We start from the raw sequence: 24,762 nt of genomic DNA, 5'->3' as shown, positions 1-24,762 counted from the left end.
TAGCAACTCCAGATAAGCTCTGTTAGACCTGTCAGCCTTCGAGTGGTCTTCCCTCGAACTTTTTACCTTCCTCCTCTATTTTTCCTAAGTTTGTTTTACCTGGCCTTAGGACTCCGTGCAGTTTACCACTGTTAACCAGAGCTTGTGCTCTCTCCACTAAGCATGGTGAGATTGGCTTATACCCAATTGGCATATTTAATTTTGTAAAACATCTTATATGTTCCTAGTTAAGTGGCACTACATGTGCCCAGGGCCTTTAAATGAAAAGCTACTAGTGTGCCTGCAGCACAGATTGTGCCACCCACTTTAGTAGCCCTTCAAACGTGTCTCAGCCCTGCAATTGCAGGGCCTGTGTGTGCAGTTTCAAACTGCCCTTTTGACCGGGTGAAATAAACCTTTTGCCAGGCCCAAACCTTCCTTTTTAATACATCTAAGTCACTCCTAAGGTAAGCCCTGGACAACCCAGAGGGCAGCGTGCAATGTATCCCAAAAAGTAGGACATGTACTTTTAAGCTTTACATGTCCTGGTAATGAAAAACTCATAGATTTGTTTTTTTACTACTGCAAGGCCTATCTCTCCCAGAGGATAACATTTGAGTTGCCATAGCACATTTTAAAAGTGTAATTTATATATGGGAAGAGATAACCAGTTCATGTTTGGTATCTCTGGAGTCACAATTTAAAATTCTAACTTATGTTATGTGGGATTTTAAAAAGCAATTTTGAAAATGCTACTTTTAGGAAGTTAACCTCTTCCTGCCTTAGCCATTTAGTGTCCAGAATCTGTCTCTGGTCGATGACTGTGTGTAGCTGACAGTTGAGTTCTGTGTATTTCTTGTAGACATCAACAGACAATATGGGCCTACCCATAAGGCGGGACATACGTTAGACCTAATATTCACGAATTCCCTTCAAATTGAATGCTCTCTCCCGTACCAAGTTGATTGGACAGATCACTACGTTTTAGAATTTCAAACCCCCCCTACCTTGAATGGCCAAAAACATCCCGTGCTACCCAGCAAACGAAGACCCTGGCATAAGTTGACCCAGGAAAATTTTCGTAAAGCATACTTAGCACCTCAGTTGGATGGGAGCGAGAACATTGATAAAGCCCTGAATGACTATGAGGAAGTGTTGCTTAACACAATAGAAATGACTATCCCGCTAAGAACCTTCAAACCCAAACCTGCTCAAAAACAAGAGATCTGGTTCTCTGAAAACCTAAGAAGGTCAAAACAAATCACACGGAAGCTTGAAAAGAAATGGAGGGCTTCGCGTCTAGATTGCGACAAACAACTTTACAAAGACTCCTTGAGAAGTTACCACAAGGATATCCGCCTAGCACGGAAAAACTACATAGCTTCACAGCTACTGGAGGCGGGCAACAATTCTAAGACGCTATACCAGATCTTACTGTCCTTTACTAAACCCACCGCATGTGAGAGTCAAGAGGTAGCCTCACAACAACTATGTGATAACATCTCTGACTTCTTCAAACAAAAAATTGATATCATTTATGATAAAATTCTAGCATCTAACTCCACAAACAAAAGGGACAATGAATCCTCCATGAACTCTGATATGCCATTCACTCCTGAAAACCCTCTTGCGGCATTCCCGCCCATACAGATTGAAGATATAGTGGCATTCATATCCCAAATAAAAAGTGGTTCCCCCACAGACACTATCCCTGCACGGGTTATGCCCTCTCTAGCCATTGAATTGGGACCCACCATCCAGAAACTAATAAACATCTCGCTAAGTTCGGGGCAGGTCCCACGTGGATGGAAAAAGGCATTGGTCAAGCCACTCCGGAAAAACACCACCATCCCCTGGGATGAGCTCAGTAATCTTAGACCGATATCCTTACTCCCCTTTATGGGTAAAATTACTGAGAAATATGTAAATAAACATCTATCAAGTTATACTGAATCGGCCGGAGTGTTAGACCTTTCACAATCCGGCTTTAGGCCCAAACATAATACAGAGACCGCCTTAATGTCAGTCGCAGACGATCTACGTATGTACCAGGATAGGGGCCTCTCCGTTATCTTGGTGCTACTAGATCTGTCTGCGGCGTTTGACACCGTATCCCACTCCATCCTCATGGCCAGGCTAAAGAACATCGGCCTGAGGCATGAAGCGCTTGCATGGCTGTGCAGTTTTCTAACTAACCGGACCCAGCAAGTAACTATGGGGAGTTTTCGGTCAGAGGAAGTTGAGATCTCCAAAGGGGTGCCACAGGGCTCATGCCTGAGCCCGACTTTGTTCAACATATACGTGGCACCCCTGGCTAACATCTTGAGAGCATATGGTTTTGTTCCAACATCCTATGCGGATGACACTCAACTCCTCTTTCCTTTTAAAACCCTGACTCCCGAAGTACAAAACTCCTTCTCCCTAGGGATGAAAGCAGTGGCCAGTTGGATGTCTGCCAACTTTCTAAAATGTAATGTGGGAAAGACTGAAGTTATGTTGTTTGGGGAGGTAAAACGACTCTGGACTCCGGACTGGTGGCCGCAAGATCTTGGCCCAGTACCGGAGCCTAAACTTACTGTTAAGAACTTAGGAGTACGTTTCGACCAGGAACTTAACCTCAAACAACACACTAATCAGGTGGTGGGATCCTGCTTCCACATTATCGGTATGCTACGTAAAATCTTCCCCCTTCTACCAGACGGGAGTAGAAAGATGCTAGTACAGGCCTTAGTCATGAGTCGCTTGGACTACTGTAATGGCCTGCTGCTAGCAGCTAATGAAGAAGTCATGACCAGACTTCAGGTGGTCCAGAACACGGCTGCCCGTCTGGTCTTGAATGTTCCCCCTCGCACACCTTCAAGGCCTCTCCTGACTAAGCTTCATTGGCTGCCCATTAGACAGCGGGCAAAATTCAAGGTATGTTGTGTCATTCATAAGTCCTTGAATGGTATGGGACCTGCATATCTGGCAAACAAATTTGTTCCCTATAAACCCTCCCGCTCCCTTAGGTCTAGCGAACAAGGTCTTCTACAGGTTCCTAGAGCCAGGAAGGCAAGACAGGGCAGCAAAGCACTCTCAATTGCTGGCCCGTCCCTATGGAACAGTCTCCCTAACACCCTTAGGCTATGCAAGGACTACTTCCCTTTCAGAAAAATGTTAAAAACATTCCTATTCAGCACCTAGGCAGCTAGCGTAACCCTGATCGCATTGGGGCAGAAGTCAAAAGCGCGGAGATACTCCTCCGGGAGTCGATGCCAGCGCGATACAAGCCTGAAATAAATAAATAGGGGGCTTAGGCGTGCCTGAATGGGCCATCACTGGCTTTATGATAGGGAGGAGATGGGCACAGCCCCTCTTACACCTGAAGAGGCAGTGTCCTGCCTCTATACCAAGGGCTGCATACCCCTGTAGGTAGGATGCCTAGGGACTTCAAAGGGAAACCTCTAGAAGATTCTCCCTCGCTTCAACTGGGTATGATTACTGGACCTCAGACACCACCACTTCAGTACACCTCTGGACCTGTGGATACTCTGCCAGGAAGAAGGACTGCTTCTACAAGGACTGTTACTCTGCTGTGCTGACCTGCTGCCCTCTGCCTGGGTAAGAAGGACTTGACCTGCATCTTTGGACCCCAGAACCCACAGTGGCCCCAATGGCTAGCTGGCTGGCCTCCTGAGCTGATGTATCAGGGCTATAACAGGCTCCCAACAGCCTTATACGTGCATCTGGACTTTGTCATCTGTGAGTCTACCCTGTCAAGTGGTTTCACCCCAGTCTTGGACCCTGGAAATAGGTCTAAGGTACTTTGCCAGCCTTTCTGGATTCAGCATAACTGACACATCTCCTATGCTACGCGGCACAACCCAGAGTAGAATCAACTCATCTCCACTGCTGTGTGGATTGGACCTTTTGCAAAGTCCCACATCACAGCTCTTCAGAACCGCTGCATCGCCTCAACTGTGAGACGCATCTTCATTGCAGGCCCGCGCATCCCTCATTGGAGTCAGCCTCGATGGCGACACCAGATTCCATTTTGCAGCTTCACTGCTTTTCAGAACTTTTCAGTGCCCGGACTGCATGCCCCATCCTCAATGCCAGTCTTTGCACTGCAAGTCCAATTGATGGGATCCCGAATGGTGACACAGTCCCCTGCATTGCAGCCTCGCCACATCTCAGAATGGACCCATCACTTTGACTGCGTGGCGCATCTTTGATGTGGTTCCACGCAATGCTCTGCAATCCAGGATTGAAGGTACTTTGTTCAGCTGGCTTAACTGGGTCCTGGTAGCTGGCTTGTGCTCCATCGCAGTTGCCCTAAACTCGTGATTTTGTTCCAGGCCCTGGGCAACCACATAGCCACAGTTGGCGCTTTACGTCTTTTAGCTCTAGTTTCTCCAGTTCTACTAATTGGATTTTTGTCATTTTGGGCTTGTTTCATTTATTAAAATGTACTCTATTGTTCTAATACTGTTGTGGGCTACTATTGTGGTGTGTTTTCATGGCATTACTGTTCAAAGTGTTGCACAAATACTTTTTCACATTGCCTCTGAGTTAAGCCTGTCTGCTATGTGCCAAGCTACCCGAGGGTTGAGCACAAGTTAATGTAGGATTTGCTTTTGACTTCACATTGAGAAGAATTGTGGTTGCTGCATGAGCAGGGTTTAACACCCCTCAACCAATAATCCAATGTCTTACAGGATCCCTTGTCAAAGCGTCCCTCTCCTAACTAAAAATCTTAACAATAATTCTACCCTTCATTTTCTATTTTAGTTTGTGCCCTAGACAATCCATGCCTGCATCATGGTAAAATGCTCTAATTCTTTTTGCCTACAAAGCAAATGAGCAGTTACCAACACGTTTATAATGCCAGGCCAAGTTTAGCATCAAGTACTGAAATCTGTGGTTTGTATGTTTTTTGTGCAGTAAGAGCAATATAAGGGAAGCATTATGGGGGCATTGTGCTGCTTGGATCATTATGCTTGCTGGTGATATTATGGAACTTTGCCAATAAGTGTGTGCATTGCTCATGAAGACGTGATAAAATTGTTGACTGCTGCAAGAATTACATGAAAATAGAAAACATTAACACCAAAAATGGTGTGAATATTACTGTGACCACACATAATATTGAGTCTATCAAGTAATTGGATTACTTTTTGGCAACTTACAAGTGAGAATGGAAATAAGGCCACGAAATGTTTGCTGAATATTTCACAAATTTAAACTCACTCGTTTTCTTCTGTATTTTCAGGTGACATTTGTACCATGGCGGACTACAGTCGACTAAAAAGCATCCTTTTGGACATACACGCTCAGAGGTTGAGCCAAAGCATCAGCCCCACCAAGGACAAGGCGTCACAGAAGCGCTCCCTGGTGGAAGCCATCTTTAAGCAGTTGGATTTAAACAGAGATGGGAATGTAGGCAGCACGGAGCTGGCTCAGGTGGGTTTTATTCTTCTTTGAAAATTGAATTATGAAGTGAATTGCATTTCTCATTCAAAGTGCAAATTGAATATAACACCGTGGAATTCTTGTGAGAATTGCCGTTTGCAAGCGTCTGTCTAAAAGTAACGCAGGATGAAGGAAAACATTTTACCAGGAAATATGATTTTTTTCGCTTCTTTTCCTCCAAGGGGGCATAGATATTGTAGCTTCTATAAACAGTTTGAAACACCAAGCAAACAAAACTTGCCAATGTTGTTTTCAGTTTTTTTCTGTGCAAATTACCGTTTTTTATTTTACACTTTCCATACCTTCGAGAAAATAAGTCCGTGGATTTCTTTCTGACATCTGGTTTGGGGCGTACAGAGCACTTTCCAGTGGTGGTTACTCCCCGAGGGCGTCGGGGCTCCACCCCATCTTTTATTTTTTAACCTTTTCCATGCTGATGACGGAACTGCCCCGTCATCAGCCGCGGTGGCGCTGTGCTGCTGATGGAGCGGTTCCGTCATGGCCCGCCCGACGCGCCTGCGCGGCGCTGATTTCGCGCCTGCGCGGCGCGTTCTATGGAGTGGGCGGGGCCATGACGGGTTATAATAACGCCGCCGCTGCCATCTAAGAACCTCACAGCCCTAAAGGCTGTGATGTCATCAGCTCGGCAAAGAACTAGCTTCAGGGCCCAGTCTCTACCCCCTGCTGGCATGGGGGCAAAGTTAGCTCCGGGCATTTTAAATCCAAACCCGGTATGGCCAACCCTCCACGTCAATCAGAGAGTGGAGAGCTTTCCCAACTCATTACAGGGCGTGGTGAGACCCCCACCCTGTGATGAGTTGGGATAGGGGTGTGGCAGGCAGGAAGCCGAGGCTTCGAGTCACTCTTGTGCACAGACTCGACCCTTGCCGCGCGTGTCTGCACTCTCCGGTACTGGTCACGGTGGAACTTTCTGGAAGCAAGGAGCCGGAACGTTGCCACTGCGCACAGCAGTTCACCAGCAGCCCAGGTGGCAGGTAAGGCCCAGGTGGGCATTTTTTAAAGTAGCGCTTCCACTCGTGACAATAGGGCCCCTGATCAAATGATCGCGGGACCCCAATGGCTCAGCTGGAGATGTACCTCGGCAGACTTGGCTTGATGTGTTCCACCCTGGCTGATTACCTGCCAAAAGAATTTTGAATCTTCTTTTTTAGCAGCCTCAGGTAAATCTTCCCAATCAAATTTGTTATATCATAAATCTTCCCTCTAAAGAGCTCAGGATTACCTGATATTAACTGTGTCTCCTTGTTTTTTAGCAGCCAAGAGAGCTTCCTTGGCAGCCCTACAAGCTGGAATAAACCACTCCTGTGTTTTAGGCGACCTGTTTGCTTTTTAAAATTATTCTGGTAATAATCTTTAAATTAATAAAATAATCCATACTGTGCCTGAAGCATTGCATTGGGGTGTACCCAGATTTCAACCGTTGTCCCAGGTGGGCAGCCACCATGTCATACATTTTGGGACTAAATCAGAAGTGCAGATGGCATTCAATGTCGCGGCGCCGGCTCCGGGTGTTGTGGGTCATTAATTTTCATGGACTGTGATGGGTGTTGGTAAAGGGCTGTTGGAGTACATTTCTGCTGGTGATGTGCTGCTGCCAATGCTGTCTGGCACGGTTGATGGCAAATGTTGTGGTACAGGTAGAGAAATACTCTGTAATGACATGGGCACTAAAAGTAATATGCAATATGGTCGCAGGGATAGGAATTAAGTGGTAGATGTGGCAGTCAGAGTTCGACACTGGTGGATACCATTCCAGGCTTTTGTTCTTATTGATGTAGTGTGGTTACATCTACAGCTGTATTGAGTGTGTTTCACACTCAGTGGCATCCGCTGCGGATGCCACTGAGTGTGAAACACACTCAATACAGCTGTAGATGTAACCACACTACATCAATAAGAACAAAAGCCTGGAGTGGTACATCTACCACTTAATTCCTATCCCTGCGAGCATATTGCATATTACTTTTAGTGCCCTGCGGGTTATAATAACGATAACAGTGAAGGCAGTGATTGATTTAAGATATAATCACTGCTCAAAAGCCTGCACTAATCATACAGGAGGCAGTAAGAATACTGCTGGACATTGGAGCAGTGAGTGACCTCTAAGAGCATAAGTGAGTGGGACCCACAACAGGTGGTAATGCAGGAAATATTTTGAGATTCAGTGCTGGCATCTTGTGTATGAGCAGGTCATGTTTGGAAAAATGCTGGCAACAGGAGCATCAGTGTTTTTTTTTTTTTTTGGGTTGGCCATTTAATGGCAAATATAAGTATTGACAGCAGTGAAAGCATGATGGAGGCGTGGGTCACTGTGCACCAGCTGGGCATACTGGTAATGATAACAGAACATCCCTAGTAAGTGCAACCCCTATTGAGGACACCACAGGTGGGCATTATGGGTGGCAGCTGCAATCATTTTGGGAGTGGCTTAAGGAGGGAGGATTCTGTTGGGGCATGGTTGGCAGAATAATATTTTTTAATGATTTCCATACACACCTTAGGGTATGTGAAGAATTAAAAATGCAATATTAGGCACACCAAGTAAATCGTGTTTGTTGTAGGCGGATAGGCTGATACTTGTGGTGCTGTTCTTTGCGCACTAGTCCCACCACAGATACAGTAGTAGGTTTGCGGTTAACTTCACTGCCTTAAGGGCAGTTGGAGATCTAAAGGTGGTACTCGAAGTGGACATGGTAAGTGTGTGTGTTTTATGATGTATTTGATGCTTTCAACAAAGGCAGAAACACTGCATATACCGAGTGACACTACGAATGATACATCATTGTAGCCCTGTAAGGGAAGCACATGCAAGTTGCTGTTGACTATCATGAGTGACAATGGAAGGTGATGTTACCTATCATGTGGCAGGTGATGTTGCCTATCAGGTGCTGTTGCCTACCACAAGTGCCAATGGTAGGTGCTTTCGCATATCACGTTTGTCAAAGGCTGGTGCTTCTGCATATCATGAGTTACATCTGTGACCATGGATTGGTACCCAGTTGATGAATGGGATGGAATATATCACCACTGGAATAGCAATCGTACCAATTTCACTGTGTGGAGATGATATGGACATCAGTACAGGTCTGGGTGAAGGTGGTTTGGTGATGTCACTGAAATGGTCGGTTGTAAGTGAAGATGAGACCACTGGAAAACATTGGGCTTGTGCCATGAATAATTGTGCCATTACCACTGATTATGGCGGCAATGACATTTGTGTTCAGGTCAGTGGATTGTGAATGATAGTGCAGGTTGAAGAGGGCCCGTGTAATGGTGAGCCCAACAGAGGTGTGGTCAGTGTCACCTGCAGAGCAGTTGATGATGACCTGGCATGAATGATGGAGAAGGACTCAGTTCCATCGGGATGCCAATGCCACCTGTGCTGACGGTGGCAGTGAGGTCGGTAGCCATAGCCAATGATCAAAGAGTCTGTGATGGCTAAAGCAGTGGGTGAAGAAAGCACAGCTTTGGATGGCATGATGGAGGAAATTATGCCTGCTGGTGGGAGTATCAGCAGCACTGGCAGAGATGCTGTGACAATTTATGCAACAGTAATGGCAGTGGGCACAGAACTGGCAGTAAGACCATTTTCAGAGGGGTGTGGATGCTTTTGGTATCCACGATGGCACTGCAGGTGTTAACACTGATGGTAAAGACACAATGAAGTGATGATGGAGGGAGCTGTGGTAATTCTGGAGGATGATGGCAGTTATGCCCGTGATTGCTGGACGCACTGGCAGTGATGATATTCTATGTGGAAAAAGTAGGCACTTGACTCTGTTGGGCCATCTTGAATGCCACTTTATCTCACGTATACACTGGCTTGAAAATGCACCATTTGCCCACTCATTTCTAAAAGTTTTCTCGGGGGTAAACCCCCTGAACTCTCCTTAGGTCGTTCAGGTCGCTCACCAGGCTCACTCGCCGTGGTGTGCTCTACCAGTAATTTTACGCCTCACCACTTTCAAATGTCACCAGCCGCCACTGCTTTCTCCTGAGATCGACCTGAAGTTTTTCATTTCATTGATTATCAGTCTGTATTAAAATTATTCATAGGCATTTGTTTATTTTCCTTTGTGGAAAATAAACAAAATGAACAAAACAGATGAGAAATTATGCATTTCTAAATGAAGTGCCATCAGGCATTTTGCGCTGTTTTTTAGTGTGAAATGCCTCCTCGCATGCATTTTGTACATGAGGATACATTTTGTGCTTAACAAAAGCACCAAATTGCATGTGACATGAACAACAGTCAATCATGTTCCATTAGTTCCTGTTGTTCTTGTGCTCAGACAACGGGATTTGTACCTGTATATTACCCTCTTTATGTGACATAACAGCATAATGTTATCTACATATATATCCTGTAAGAAAATGGGTTGTTAGTTGAGAGGGGATGTGTAAAGTATTTATGCCATACATAAGCAGTAATAAAGTGAAAAGAAAACACCCGAAAAATATCAAACCAGTTTAGAAAAATAGACTAAATTTGAATACATAAACACCCACAAAAACAAAATCCAATAAGTACTACCAGAGATACTGAATTTTTAAGTTTGAAATAAAATAGCACCTAGAAGCTGAAACAGCCACTTAGTTATCTAGTCATTCTAGACTAGGGAAAGGTCACAAGTTATGGCTGATTGCAATGGTGTACGGAATGGATACAGGGACCAGGTTATTTCAGTTGAAGAGTTACCTTCTCAAGTCTCTCATGAAGCATTCTGTTTGTGTTGAGGAGGCCGCAAGGAGTAGGCTTTAGGTGGGAAGAGCAGGTTGAGAGTCATGGACGGTTGCGCTGTAGAGCAAAGCGGCGGCCACAGCTAGACCTTTGCATTGGTGGTCGCCACAGGCTGTCATTGCTGTAGCGTGAAGTGCCGGTCTCGTGCTGCTGGTCGTCACGGACGGTTGCTGTGTGCAAGAATAGCACGTTTCTCTGGAGCTTTATGTTTGCGGTCATCTTGGGCGGACAATCTTGCAGTTGTAGGGAGGTCTCTTGAAGCTTGTTGCATCCCCTCAACTTACACAGGAGCCAACTATTCCTTGGAGTCACTCTAGATAACCTTGGATCAAGGCAAGAAGGTGCAAGCTTCCTCCTTCAGACATCAATGCAGTCCTTCAAGCAGCAGGGTAGTTCTTGAAGTCATGCAATCCTTCTTCTTAATCTTTCACAGGTCCTGTAGTGTTCTGAATAGTGATCCTGATGGACCTCCTTTTGTACATGGTACCAGCCTTTCTGTGGGGGGAATTCCCAGACATACCCCCTTAGCTGGTTCTGAACAGTTCTTCCCCTTCCCCTTCCCCTGGTCCAGATTCCAAAAAGTCTAGGGTGGCAAATGGCAGGACAGACTTAGTGTCACATTCCTGTGTGTGTCCTGTGGTTCAGGTCCTTTGAAATTTATTTAGGGCAGCTTGTATCTCGGACACAGCCATCCTGTCAGGAATACACTCTCCTAGCTACACCCAGACCCCCATTTTTCACTGTCTTGGCCAAAACACATTCTCAAAGGGGTAACCATAAACAGGCAGACAGCTGGAAACTCCTAGACTGGCCTCAGAAACTTTGGGGCACAAAAATGCAAATTTTCTACAAATGGCATTTTCTAATCTAATAACTAATCCAATGTTACCATTAAATAGATTTTTAAATTACAATTACACATTTGAGTGCAAATGCATATCTCTCTCTGCTCCCGACCTGAAGTGAGCATTTATTAAAAGTAGTAGGGTATCCCATTGTTAACCTATACAAGAGATAGGCCTTACAACAGTGAAAAAAACTTTAGGAACTTTTCACTGCCAGAACTGGTAGAATGAAAGCACACGTGTCCTACTTTTTAAATACTTTGAACCTGTCCTACAAGCCTTTTTGCCCTACCTTACGGGTGACTTATAACTATGCAATGGTTTTTTGTTTCCCATGTTAAAATGGCAGTTTAAAACTGCACTACAGGCCGCAGTCGCACCACTGAAACATGTTTTGAAGTGCTACTTTGGTAGGTGGCACAATTAGTGCTGCTGCCCACTAGTAGTATTTAATTTACAGGCTTGGGGTAAATGGAGTACCATTTACTAAGGACTTATAAGTAAATTAGATATTTATATTATTCATAAGACAATATTACCATGTTTTAAGGAGAGAGTAAAAGAACGTTACCACTAGTTAGAAGAGGTAAAGTGCACAGAATCCTATTGCCATCAAAAACGAGTTCTGCAAAAATCAGGGAGTGAAGGCAAAATGTTTGGGGGAATAACGCATCAAGAATGTCAGGTCTACCATCCATCCCATCACAACATCAAATCATGAAAACATTTATGTATGGGCTACATAAATGCAAATTCATTTCAGGGACGAATTGTGCTGTATCCAAATTAGGTGCACGGCTGTTAACAAAACATATTCTTTTCTTACCTAGATGTCTTGTATTAATAACATAGCTTCCCATTGCTGTCAATTATGGAAGTTGATGACTCAAAACGTGTAGGAAATTCATGTAGCCTTGTTATGAGCCCAAGATTATTCTTTTTACATTTTCACCTGTATGTTTTGATCTCTACTGGGTCTGAGGTGTACTAGCACCACACCTGAGCTACTGCATAATCTGTGAGAAGTACCATTTTCCTTCACATCCGGAGTAACCCCTCCTACAGCATCTTTGCCTTAATTTGGAATTAGGTCTCTAGACTGACACTGGGATATTTAACATATTAAAACTCTCCTATCGAAGGAGATTATTCTTCACTGTTCAGCTGAATAAGGGCCAGTTGATAGTACACGATTTATAACATTAAATGTTGATAAACAAGAAAAGTGTTTCTGTGACCTAGTGTGTCAAACTGTAGGCCTTTCATCCAGCATCAGTGTTCTCTGGTCTGTTATATTTACATTCATTTCGATTCAAAGGAAGTATCAATTGATGTGACTTTTCCAGCTACCTTTAGGCAAATGTTAAATATGGTGATTTATTGATGTTTTTTTATATATTTCTGTCAGCTGGAGCTGAATTATAGGGATACTTATATTTTTTTCACCGAGTGTAACTCTGATTGGCATATGCTATATGCCCTGGTGCCCTCTCTGCAGAGTGGAAATGCTTATCAGAGCAAAGCGCTGGAGAAATGAGCCAAGCTATGAAGGATTAACCTGCCATTTCTAGAAATGTGTGTATAAACTCTTTTTCATGTTTCCTTTCACTGTGAAGACATTAAAAAATACCCTTTCCCAAGGGATCTACGTGAGGCCTGGTGGGTAATTTTATTTGGGTACACATAATGCCTTTGTTTTTTAAGGGCTGACTTCTCAATATGGAATGAGAGAAAGGGCTGAGTTGATCATGGGAGAGGAATATTTCCAACGAGGTTTCACTGGTCCACCATTTATTCATCACAGAAGTTCTTTCTGAGACTTGCTTACCCTAAAAACGAATTTTACAATTACAACCATAACACTAGAGGACAAGTGGGAGTCTTATGTGCGAGAAAATGTGCAGAATAGGGAGGGTTGTCTCAACTAATGAGTTGTTAGTTTCTTTTCTACTTACTCCTGCTCAATCATTTTTTGACATTTTGTGGAAGCACCGAAGGAGAGGTCATTGAGGTTTGAGTCTTAAGGTCATGATTCGTGGATAAGGGATATGAATCTAAAACAGGAAAACAGGAGCCACCGGAAAATGTTTACAATCAACTGGCTGGCTGATATGATTTACTGGACCTGAATTTAGTCGGTAAACACCCCAGCAAATGTTATCCAGCTACAGGATTGCACAGGTGGCCTGCCAGGAAGGTTTCCTGAGGGTTTGGAAAAGGCAAAACGACAGTTGCCATTTTCAAACGTTTGGAACCTGCAACCATCTTTCTCAACCAGGACATGCCCAAACAATGAAACTGTTCAGCCTGCTTTGAGCCACACCAGCTGGAGGATTTTTGAACCATTTTGATCTTTTGGAGTCTGATAAAGTCATTGACTAAGGTGTGCTGCAGGTGAACTTGAGTTTTTGTGTAATGAAGATGGAATCCAAGTGGGAGACAACCTTTACAACGCAACTTTTACTACGCAGTGCCATTACGACACAACTTTTACAACGCAAACCATTACAACGCATTGCGCTGGGGGGCGCTTTAGGATAGGGAATAGGTTTAATTTACTATCCAACACCTTCCCTACTATCCACGGGGACTGGAGTTGGAATAGTAAATTAAACAATACACTATCCAGCGCTCCAAAGCACTATGCGTTGTAAAGGCATGCGTTGTGAAAGCATGCGTTGTGATGTCATACATCCAATCCAAGTAGATTAAGATTAAGTCTTTATTGAGAACAAGCAGGTACAACTCACAACTAGGACATCGCTCATCCAACTGCACTTTCCCCCTAATCTGGAATCCTACATCATGGCATCACACCGTTACTGTGGTGCTGGATGCATGCACCATAGCTAGGATAACACAACACCTTCTCTCTTTACATTGAACAACAAATAATGAAACTTATAATGAACAATATAATAACAGTGAAAGCTAAACACATAAATAAACATAGAGAGAAATAAAATAACAAGCCAACAAGAACTGCATATACCACCACACTGCCTCCTTAATGACAAGGAATGCTTTTTCTCCATTAAAATTTGCAAATATTACTTTACATAACTTCTGAATTTTGTAGGCACCTTCACCGATCTACCTGCACAAGTTATTCTGGTAGATTACAATAAGATCTGTACACAAGGATGTCCTCACATCAATGACACCGTCATTAGATGGAGGACACTTTCCCTGTATCCATTATATCATCCCACATCCAATCCATGGATGAAGGCTCCCCAATTTCATTGCTTGTGACCAAAAAGTTTCCTTTACACTTGGAAAGTCTGCTATGATGCCCAACTTTATTGTCGCTCAACTTCGCAGATTTAGAATATGTTTCCATAACTTGCAATGGAGAAGAGAATTTGCTAACGCCCTTCTTTACTTTTGTACCTAATCTTATCTTAACCCAATCACTAATCTGTAGATTGGCATCTTTGGTGAAATGTTTTCTGTCAAAAGTATCAATGTATGACTCTTGTATCTTGCGTATTTTAGAGTGAAATATGGCAGGAGACCATTTTCCATATACGTCTTTGTCATTCCAGGCAACATTATCCTTAGTGGAAGGTTCTCTTCCTCTTAAAATTCTAAACGGACTATAACTGGTGCAGGTGGGAGTGACTCTAAACGCCCAAATGGTGCTATACATGTTTTTTCTCCCAGTTCTTCCCAGCACTGATAGCTGCTTGAATGCTTCCTATAATAACTCTGTTGAATCTCTCAACAATTCCATTCCCTGCTGGGTGGTAAACTAGGGTTTTCTTCCCACAGATACCATTCCTGTCCAAAAATTAGGTATCTGAAATGAATTGTGGTCCATTATCGCTAAGGATATATCTGGGAATGCCCTCACGTAAAAATAACCTTTCCAAAAAATGTACAACTACTTTTGAATCGCACTTGTTAGAAATCTCAATCTCAAGCCATTTGGAGTAGTTTTTCACAACCGCCAAGATATGTTTCATGTAACCCTGATCATCCTCAATAGGACAAAGCCAGTCAATACTCAAGTCCTCCAAAGGATGCTCAGGAATGTGTCTATTACCTAGAAAAGGTCTAAACACAGTTTGAGTCTTATTAGCACTGGCCCACATAGAACACTGCTGAACAAATCTTTCGATATCTCAGTCCAAACTTGGCCAGCATTAGGAAATTTTTATTCTACTTTTAAGTTTAAAGATTCCAAGGTGTTCCTCATGATTGATTGCTAAAACTCAGGGCATAAATTATGAGGAACAACCACTTTTTCACCCCTACACAAATGGTTACAGTCATCAACGTAGAGCTCTTCTTTGATTTCCCAGAAGGCTCTCAAATCTTCTTGTAGACTTGACTTAAAGGGCCAACCCTTCACTACATATCTAACAGCTTCGCCTAATGTTTTATCATTACCACATTCTTTGTCCCATTCATCTTTTGAAATAGCATGCACAGTGCTACTAAGGTCATGAACAATGGCAACATTAAAAACATCACACTCCGCAAATGTATTGTCCTCTATGGGTAGAGGAGATCTACTAAGATAGTCTGCAACAAGGTTCCTCTTACCAGGTAAATACTCAACAATATAAGTAAATTCTAAAAGTTTGAGACTCATCCTAGCTAAACTTGGAGTAGCCCTAAGTATGCCATCCGGTGTCAAAATCTTAAGTAAGGGCATGTGATCAGTGCGTAAGGTAAATCTAGTACCCCAAATATACTGCCTAAATTTCTCCATAGCCCAGACAGTGACCAACATCTCCCTCTCTTTTACAGAGAATTTTTCTTCAGTAGAAGTTAGAGAGCACGACGCGAAACCAATTGTCCCTTCAGTAACACGATCATTGACTTGGGATAAGACTGCACCAAGTCCTTTCCCACTCACGCCAGTGGTGATGATGCTGTGAGCCAAATTATCAAATGTTTGTAGAGAAAATGCAGAAGCCAATTCATGTCTAATTTGATCAAAATCACTCTGTAGGTCTGAATTCCAATGAAATTTAACCTTAAGTAACTGTCTCATGTTGTAGATTTTGCTTGCAAAGTTTTGTACAAATTTGGAGTAGAACTCCGCTAGGCCAAGGAAATACCTTAAGTCATCTTTAGATTTGGGAGTGGGGGCATTCTCAATTGCGCTAATCAACTTCTTTGTGGGAGAAATTCCATCGCCCCAAAATTCATGCCCTAAATATGACACTGATTTCATATCAAATTTACATTTATTAAGTTCTGCAGTAAGAACTTTCTCAGCCAGAACATTCAACACACTGGTAAGTCTATCGTCATGTTCTTCCTTGTTCCGACCCATAATAAAAATGTCGTCCTGAAAATAGGTGACACCAGTTTGTTTCTTCAACAATTTATGCATTAACCTTTGAAAAACTGCGGCAGCAGACGCTAAGCTGAAAGGCATTCTGACAAAGCGATAGCAGCCAAAAGGTGTAATGAAAGCAGTTACATTTTTACTAGATTCATGTAAGGGTATCTGATGATACGCTGAGGTTAAGTCTATGGTTAAAAACCATTTGATGTCCTTCGTTTGTGCTAGTAGTTCATCTATTCTCCTCATACTCCTTGATCTATCCGCAGCTTTCGACACGGTGGACCATAAGCTCCTCATCAAGACTCTGCCTGTAAGAGCTGGCCTCGGCGAGGTAGTTCTCGAGTGGTTTTCCTCCTTTCTACATAACCGCTCGCAAATAATAAAAATGAAGAACTTCACCTCCGAAACCCAGCAAGTCAACAAGGGTGTCCCCCAAGGATCAGTACTTTCTCCTCAGCTCTTCAACATCTATATGGAACCGCTCGCCAAACTACTCAGGAATGCCAACATCCACTTCCACCTCTACGCGGATGACACGCAGATCTACCTGGAAACCTCTTCTCTTAATGACATCCACAGACTAAATGCTGTCCTAAATGATGTTCAAGATTGGCTGACAAAGAATCACCTGAAACTCAATCCCGACAAGACCGAAACTCTTCTCATCTCAAACAAAGAAGACAACCCTCAAATCATCGAGTGGCTGAAGCCGATCGATGCTCTTAAAGGTACTCTCACGCTAGCTGACTCTGTAAAATCTCTGGGTTTCACCCTAGACCCCAAACTAAGCTTGACAAACCACATTAAGAACTCGGCAAAAAGTGCATTCTTTAACCTCAGACTTCTGAACAAAATCAAACCTTTCATTCCCAACAAGGACCTTAAACTAGCCACGCAATCTCCAGTCCTATCTAGACTGGACTATGGGAACTCAATCCTAACAGGCATCCCCAAATCGCACCTGGCCCCATTAAAAACAACACTGCATGCGGCAGCGAGAATGATCACAGGATGCAAAAAATCTGACCACATCTCCCCAGCCCTCAAAGAACTCGAATGGCTCCCGGTGGAAATGCGTAGTACCTTCAGAACGGCCTGCCTAACCCACAAGGCCCTCCATACCGGAAAACCAGAATACTTGACAAACAAGCTCAAAAAATCTGGCCAAGCTAGAAATTTGAGAAGCTCTAACTCCCTGCTGCTCATCCTACCAAAAACCAGAAAGAAGAGAACTGCGGACTGCTCCTTCACAGGAAATGCCCCCAAAATATGGAACTCTATCCCCCGCACATCAGAACCATACCGTCCTATGCGGAATTCAAGAGCCTACTCAAATCCTTGTTCCTTATCCGTTCCCTAGGTCGTGGGTAACTAGGATCAGCAATCATCCCCAGAACTATGTGTTATCTCTGTATCCTATTACCAAGAAGTCCTACTGTACGAACTTTTCCTCCTCCCAAATTGTCTTTCGTTGATCGCCTTTACTTGTTACGTGTCTTGTTGTTCACCTTTTCATTCCTTTTACTGTAAAGCGCTCTGCTACCTTCGGGTCTTGTTAGCGCTATAGAAAACTTCTAAATAAATAAATAATAAATAATAATATTCTGGGTAAGGGAAATTTGTAAAATAGAATATTTTTGTTTAAATCCCTCAAGTCCACACAGAAGCGCAATCGGCCATTCGATTTTAGTGTGACAACCAATGGAGCCAACCACTCAGCACTTTCAATGGGTTCTATCACACCTTTCTTCTCTAATGCATCCAATTCAGCCATGAGACCTTTTCATATGCTAATAGGTATGTTCCTAGCTTTGTGGCTAACAGGATAAGCATTATCTTTAAGCACAATCTTATGTCTAAAACCAACTAACTTACCCACTTTCCTGAAAAAACAGTAGGAAAACACTCAACAATACGATCCATAAACTGTTTGTCACCTTCATTTAGAATCATTGCCTAGTCAACATTTTCTGGATTCAGTATAATACCAAGTGCTCCCAGATCTATCCAGCCTAAAACAGACGGGCCTACTTCAGTAACATAAAGTTTCCCCAAAGCCTTACTTCCTTTAAATTCAAATATCTCCTCAACAACACCAACCACAGGAATTTTTTCTCCAGTAAATGTTACTGGTTGTATATATGGAGGTACTAGATCTTTGTTTAGAGTATTAGCAAACAATTCATTCCATACATCATGTTTTTTTTTTGTTTTTTTTGCAGAGTTTTATATAGCGCGAACTAGAACCGAACCGAATCAGTTATCAGAGCGCTTTACATAGCACCAGTTACGTTACATTAGTACACACTTTCATTTTAGGCACGGGGAGATTAAGTGATTTGCCCAGAATCACAGGGGGTTTTTTTGGCGTCGTTACCGAGACTCGAGACTCGAACCCAGATCACCAGGTCCGAGGTCGAGCGCCTTAGCCGTTAGGCCAACCCCTCTCCCCCAGAGTCTGGAACAATATGCATTTCCATAGCACCAATTATTATATCACAAATGGGTTTCTTATTTGATTTGACATTAACATTTGACACAAAATCATCAGAATCGTGATTATCAATTATACACAGAATCCCTTTATCGCTGGATGAATTTGAATTATCAATCCCTTCTGTGTTATTTCCATCAATGCAACCAACTACCTTTTTGTTTTTATTCAATCTTATCTTACGTGCCTTAGTGAAATGGCCAACTTTCCCACAATATGTGCATTTTGACTTTAATGCCGGACATTTGATGTCGTTAGCATAATGACCAATACATACACATCTGTAACAATTAGGTGTTTTATCCGCTTTAGATTTACTAACAGCATTACATTTTTTACTAATATGAGATGAAGGATGTTTATCATTCCTTTTAGTAAGGCTGTAAGACAGTTTGCTTACAGTTAGACCATCTTCGTTACCTTTTAGAGCAACTTTTGCACATGTTTTAGACATTTCAACCTTCCTTACTATTGCAAAATTTTCATTTAAAGGAGCATCACCACAAGTCCACAATTTCTCTTGAATGGAGGAATTGTTCGAATGCATAACTTACTGTTCTCTGATGAAGCTATCATGAAGTGGGCCGAACTCGCAATTAATTGCTAATTCTTTCAAGGAAGCAACATAGTCTTCTGTAGATTCTGATTTGCCTTGCTTTCTTTGGAAAAATTCATACCTGCTAATACCTACAAAAACAGGTGGATGATAATGCGAATCCAGATCTTCAAGAGCATCAAGAAACACATTTGCGCTGTCAGAGGCTCTTACTTTCTTTTCCATTTGGTTATATACTCTGTTTCCTGCAGGGTCTAAACTATGGAGAAACATCTTTTTCTTCCTGGATTGAGAAAATGTATCTTCATTTTCTTCTTCTAGAGCTGCAATAGAGTTTAAAAAATAGTCCTTCCAATCCGGACACTTAATTAAAGGTTCTCCAGGGTGGAGTAGAAATGGTACTTTAAGGATTTGATCCACTTTGTGATGCCATATTAAATATGTAAATAAAATACTGAAGGCGCAGGTAACGAGTTATGCACAAAAGAGGTGTCAAAAGTTAAATTCAGCCACAATAAAAGGTGTTCATAAACGAAGAGCAAACTCATGCAGTGTGTTTATAATAGAGGAGAGAGACAAATTATTAAAGGTGGAGATTAAATGAAGAATGTCATTAAAATGTAAGTATAATAAGAGAAATAGAAACCTTCAGCCGATCATTTTCTTCCGAAATTAGGATACTCCATTCGGCAATGTGTTTAAAAACCTTGGTGCGAGCCTCCGTGAACTCGATGGTAGTTGCTAAACAACATCTAAAATGATGCAAAACAAAATGGCCGGACATAAGGTCAAGTAGCGTGACCCTACACGATGACGTTTTGCGTGAAGGCTACGTCAACTGCATCACACGTCTTCACAATGCGCAGATGCAGTTCGAATGAGGATTCCCACAAAACAATGCACGCTTCAGTGCTTCGATCACTGGAACTCACTGCTGCTCTAATAATGCGGCCGATAGATGCTGTTACGAAATGCCTTTAAGAAGGTAAAGCGCATTTACACTTTAACTTCTGATTTAAGGCAAAATTTGTTCAGCAATATTGCGAACCCCTTAAAAATCCGTCAACCACACTAAATCAGACTAACTTTACTCACGAAGAGGATGAAGATGAGTCCCTGACTTCGCTTAAGTCTCCAGGTAGGGTTAAATCCATAAAGAGTGCCATCAAAGTAAAGCTTACGGAGGAATTCTTGTAAAAACTTCTTGACCAACGTAGATCAATCAATGTTGTGAGAAGTTTCTAAATCTTCCAATAGTTAGGCTTCTTTGATTAAAAAAAAAGGAAGATAATGAAAAATAAGAGGTTTGCATGGGTTCTTGATCCTTATTCACTGCTTGCTTTGATCATCGTCGCCAAATTGTAATGAAGATAGAATCCAAGTAGATTAAGATTAAGTATTTATTGAGAACAAGCAGGTACAACTCACAACTAGGACATCTCTCCTTCAACTGTACTTTCCCCCTATTCTGGAATCCTACATCACAGCATCACACCGTTACTATGGTGCTGGGGGCATGCACTGTAGCTAGGATACCACATTCTGTAGCTTTCACATGATACAGCTTGCGGCTTGGAGTCTTGTTAGTCAGATGGCTACCACAACCCAAATTTGATTAACATGGAGCCATACCTTGGAACAGCCTCCAAGATTGTTCTTCTGAAAATTTCTAAGAGCTAGCTTTTTTAAAAAAAATATAAATACAGAGTATTTAACTGGAATGAACCCATAACTTGTATCTAACTAGGTTTCCTCCATAGTTATAGACTAGGAGCGCATAGGTCTCAGACACCTTTGTAGACGAAAGTTTGAAACTTTGACATTATATTTGCAGTTATGTAAATGTAAATGTATACTTGTAAAGCGCACTGTTACTCCATCTCGGAGTGTCCTGGCGCTGTATACCGCTGGGGAACCCGTCCTGGCTTTCCCTGTGAGATGGTCCCTCCTGGGCACCCCCAAGGTGCAGCCAGGCATCCCCGGCACTGATAGGGCCGTTGTGGAGATTAAGCAAGCTATTGCCCAGAGTTGCAGAGTGGGACCCATGATTAGCTTAGGCACCTAGGCGAGAATTATCGAGTCCGCGGACATTGACCCAAGACCCTGCCGCGACGGGAATTGAACCCTGGTCCTGGGCCGACATCTGTTTCAGGGTCTGCCGCTTCTAACCAGTGAGCCACACTATCATAGACTTAAATGTGAAATTGTCCGCACATTTCATGATTTTCCTTTTTGGCACAACTTTTTTGATCCCTATATAGTTTTGAATTTTTGTGACATATTTCTATTATACTTTAAAGTGGTGTCAACCTTTTACCTTTGTTATGTCTTACTGTATTGTTTGTGTGATTTATTGAATATAGCACCTAAACACATTTTCTCTTAAGGTTTCCTTTCTGCTCAGGCAAGTTAAAGTGATATCACTGAAGTGCCCTTAGCTCTAATGATCCTCAGTGTATTTCAAGTCTTTGACCTGCTTTTCCACATAGTCTTGCAGTAGAAATTCCTACAATTATCTGTTCACTTTCTGGATTTTTGGATCTCTAGTAGATGTAGAGCATTTAAATATTGCACATGCTTTTCCACTTCTTTAGCAGTCTGTCATGTTTCATGCTTTCTATTTTAATTTCTTATAACATTAAAATGTGTACTTTTTTGGTTTGTGTATGTGCGATGCAAACCTTTTAAGTAGAAAATAGTAAGCCCCACTGACAATAATGGCTCACTACTGATTTCAACGTAGAGTCCCCAAAAGACAGGTCTCCCATCATCCTTACTCACTACCTATCAGGGAATATCTTCTTGACATATTTTAGATTTCAAAGCACTTCAGCAATAAATACACACAAGTTAACTGGCCATGGGAGTCTTTGATCATATTCAGTAGCTAGAGTACCTGAAGTTTAGATAACAGCAAGCTAGGCCAGAAAAATGCAAGTTGTATGTCTAGTTGTATTTACCTGATTCACCTGAGTCCTGATGAAGCCTAGGTACCCTATGAAGTTATCCAAGCTAGCAGGGATCAGATATTGTTTACTTTCTCTAAGACAGTCATCCAGTGCATGTGTCCAAAATGTTCATCTTCCCATCTTTGGTAATTAGACCTGCTTTCTACTTACACTATCAATATTTCACTGGATCTGGTTTGATCTACCTCCTCGTTGCACCTTGAAGAGACCTCACCGCTTTGAGGTCCTCCCAATTCAAATCTTTAAGCCTAGTCCCTGAATTGTTGGATCTCCTCAAAGCACCAGCGTTTCCCTTCTTGCAAGATAGTTAGATGAGTCAGAAAAAGCAATGAGTGTTTCGAGTGAAATCTCCTAGGCAATTCATGACTGCAGAAAACATTTGCGCATCTGGCTATACTGAGGTTATTCGTGAGGGGCACTATCTATTTCACATGCATCTGGGTCTGCATTACAAACAGTGCCCAAGGAGTGCAACAGGAGCACTTTAATATTATTAAGAAGGTGTAAGCGCTTGTGTGCCCCTTCCTGTAATATATATAGCGATATTGCACAAAGAGCACCAGCGATATCATCAGGGTGTGTTCCCTCATTAGCATAGGAGCGTTGTCACATGCTAAGAAGGACATAAGCAAAGAGACTGTCAGAAAGCTCAATGACTGGCACCACAAAAAGGTGGCGCACAGCCAGTATGCCTCAAGTGAGACCCCATTCAAGGTGGAATGGCCGTTTCATTAACCCTCAGACATCTGTGTGTGTAGTAATTTACTGCACCTGCCTCCAGGGGGATATCTCTCCCTTTTTAAAAGGCAGGTAACACCTGCGCAAAGAAAGACAGAGCAGCTGATTCAAACAGGCACTCCATATTTCACTAATGCACTGCCCCCAGGGCAGAGAGAGTTGATGGCTGTCCTTGGGGCAGTGTTTTGTGTGTAATCCTGCACACTGTCCATTGTTGCACCCAGAACATCTATTTAAGGGTGTGCAGTAGTCCATAAAGGAACAGGGTGCCTATTACATAATACAGACAAGGTGAGTGTTTATTGTCTGAACAGATTTCTAATTGCAGTTTTATATTGATCAGTTAATTTTGGGAGAATATGTCAAGCTATATAACATGCACTTTTTGGAGGTAAAATATGATATCTCTGAGTTAAAGGCGGAAGCCGTCAAATACAATATAGTGTGCAATACTAGACATAAGTTCAGCTATTGGATTCTTAAAACAGTCCGTTCTTTATAGTTTACAATTTATCATATCGCTGTCTTTCTTGTTTGGTTTGGAAGTTCTACTTGTAGTTGACTTGTATATTGTTTATTCAGCAAACATAAAAAATGCAATGTTTGTTATACCTGATGTTTGTTGTGGTATCCTCCAAACATTTTGCGTTCACCTCTCCAGTTTGCTGAATTTGTTTTGATTGGCATTGTGACTCTGTGCACCAGTGATAACGTTCTCGTGCTCTCATGCAAACATGGTAAACTTGGCATACACCTATTTGGCACATTTAATTTGCTTGTAAGTCCACAATAAATGATACATCATGTACCCAGGGCCTGAAAAATATTTTCTATTAGTGGACCTGCAGCACTTATTGTGCCGGCCACTAACGTAGCACTTACAAGGCATGTCTCAGGTCTGCCTCTGCAGGCAGTGGTGCCATTTGACCAGGGAAAATACTCCTTTTGCCAGGCCTAAACCTTCCTTGTGGTTAATTTGGAATGCCCTGGCAGTGAAAATTTCCTAAAGTCGTTTTTCACTGTTGTAAGGCCTATATAGTTTGCGTAACAAAACCCCCCTCAGACACTGTACATGGGTGGTAGCAGAGAGCTTCTGACTGAGTTCGGAGTGTGGGGGGCCCCTCCATGCACTTTGCAGGGGGCCCCCTCATGTTTCGTTATGCCACTGTCTCTCTAATTGACTAACACTGGGTTACCTTATCACATTTAATAAGTGATAACTTTCAATTCGTAAATGGTACTTCATGTACCTAACGTAGTACTTATAAGACATGTCTCAGGTCTGCCACTGTAGGCTGTGGTGCAGTTTTAAACTGCTATTCGACTAGGCAAAATACACCTTTTACCAGGCCTAAATCATCCTTGTGGTTAAGTTGGCATGTCTTGGCAGTGAAAATTCCCTAAAGTCGTTTTTCGGCGTTGTAAGGCCTATCTCACTCATTGACTCACTCATCACATTTAATAAGTGCTAACTTTGGATTGGAAGCAGGAAGATTAATGTGTTTACACTCAAAGGAATCTTAGGAAAGTCAGATTGTTAGTTACAATTCAGAAATTGCACTTTTAGAAAGTTGATTGAGAAAAGGGGGGTGGTGATGAACAGAGTGTCTGAATTAAGCAGACCACTCTTACCCAGTCCAAAGATCAGGGCTTGATCCATCAC

At 42.5% G+C, this 24,762-nt stretch overlaps 1 protein-coding gene across 1 annotated transcript in view; it reads left to right on the top strand.

Annotated features, from left to right (window-relative positions):
• FSTL4 (follistatin like 4) overlaps positions 1 to 24,762 on the top strand; it is a 1,347,217-nt gene that overhangs the window by 345,254 nt on the left and 977,201 nt on the right. The window contains exon 3 of the mRNA XM_078653328.1: positions 5,231 to 5,421. Coding sequence (XP_078509454.1) covers positions 5,231 to 5,421 — 191 coding nt within the window. The remainder of the gene's footprint in view (positions 1 to 5,230; positions 5,422 to 24,762) is intronic.

Source organism: Lissotriton helveticus, chromosome 7 (genome assembly GCF_964261635.1).
Source record: "Lissotriton helveticus chromosome 7, aLisHel1.1, whole genome shotgun sequence".
NCBI lineage: Eukaryota > Metazoa > Chordata > Amphibia > Caudata > Salamandridae > Lissotriton > Lissotriton helveticus.
The sequence above is the reverse complement of the archived record's forward strand: the minus strand, read 5'-3'. Positions and strand labels throughout refer to the sequence as shown.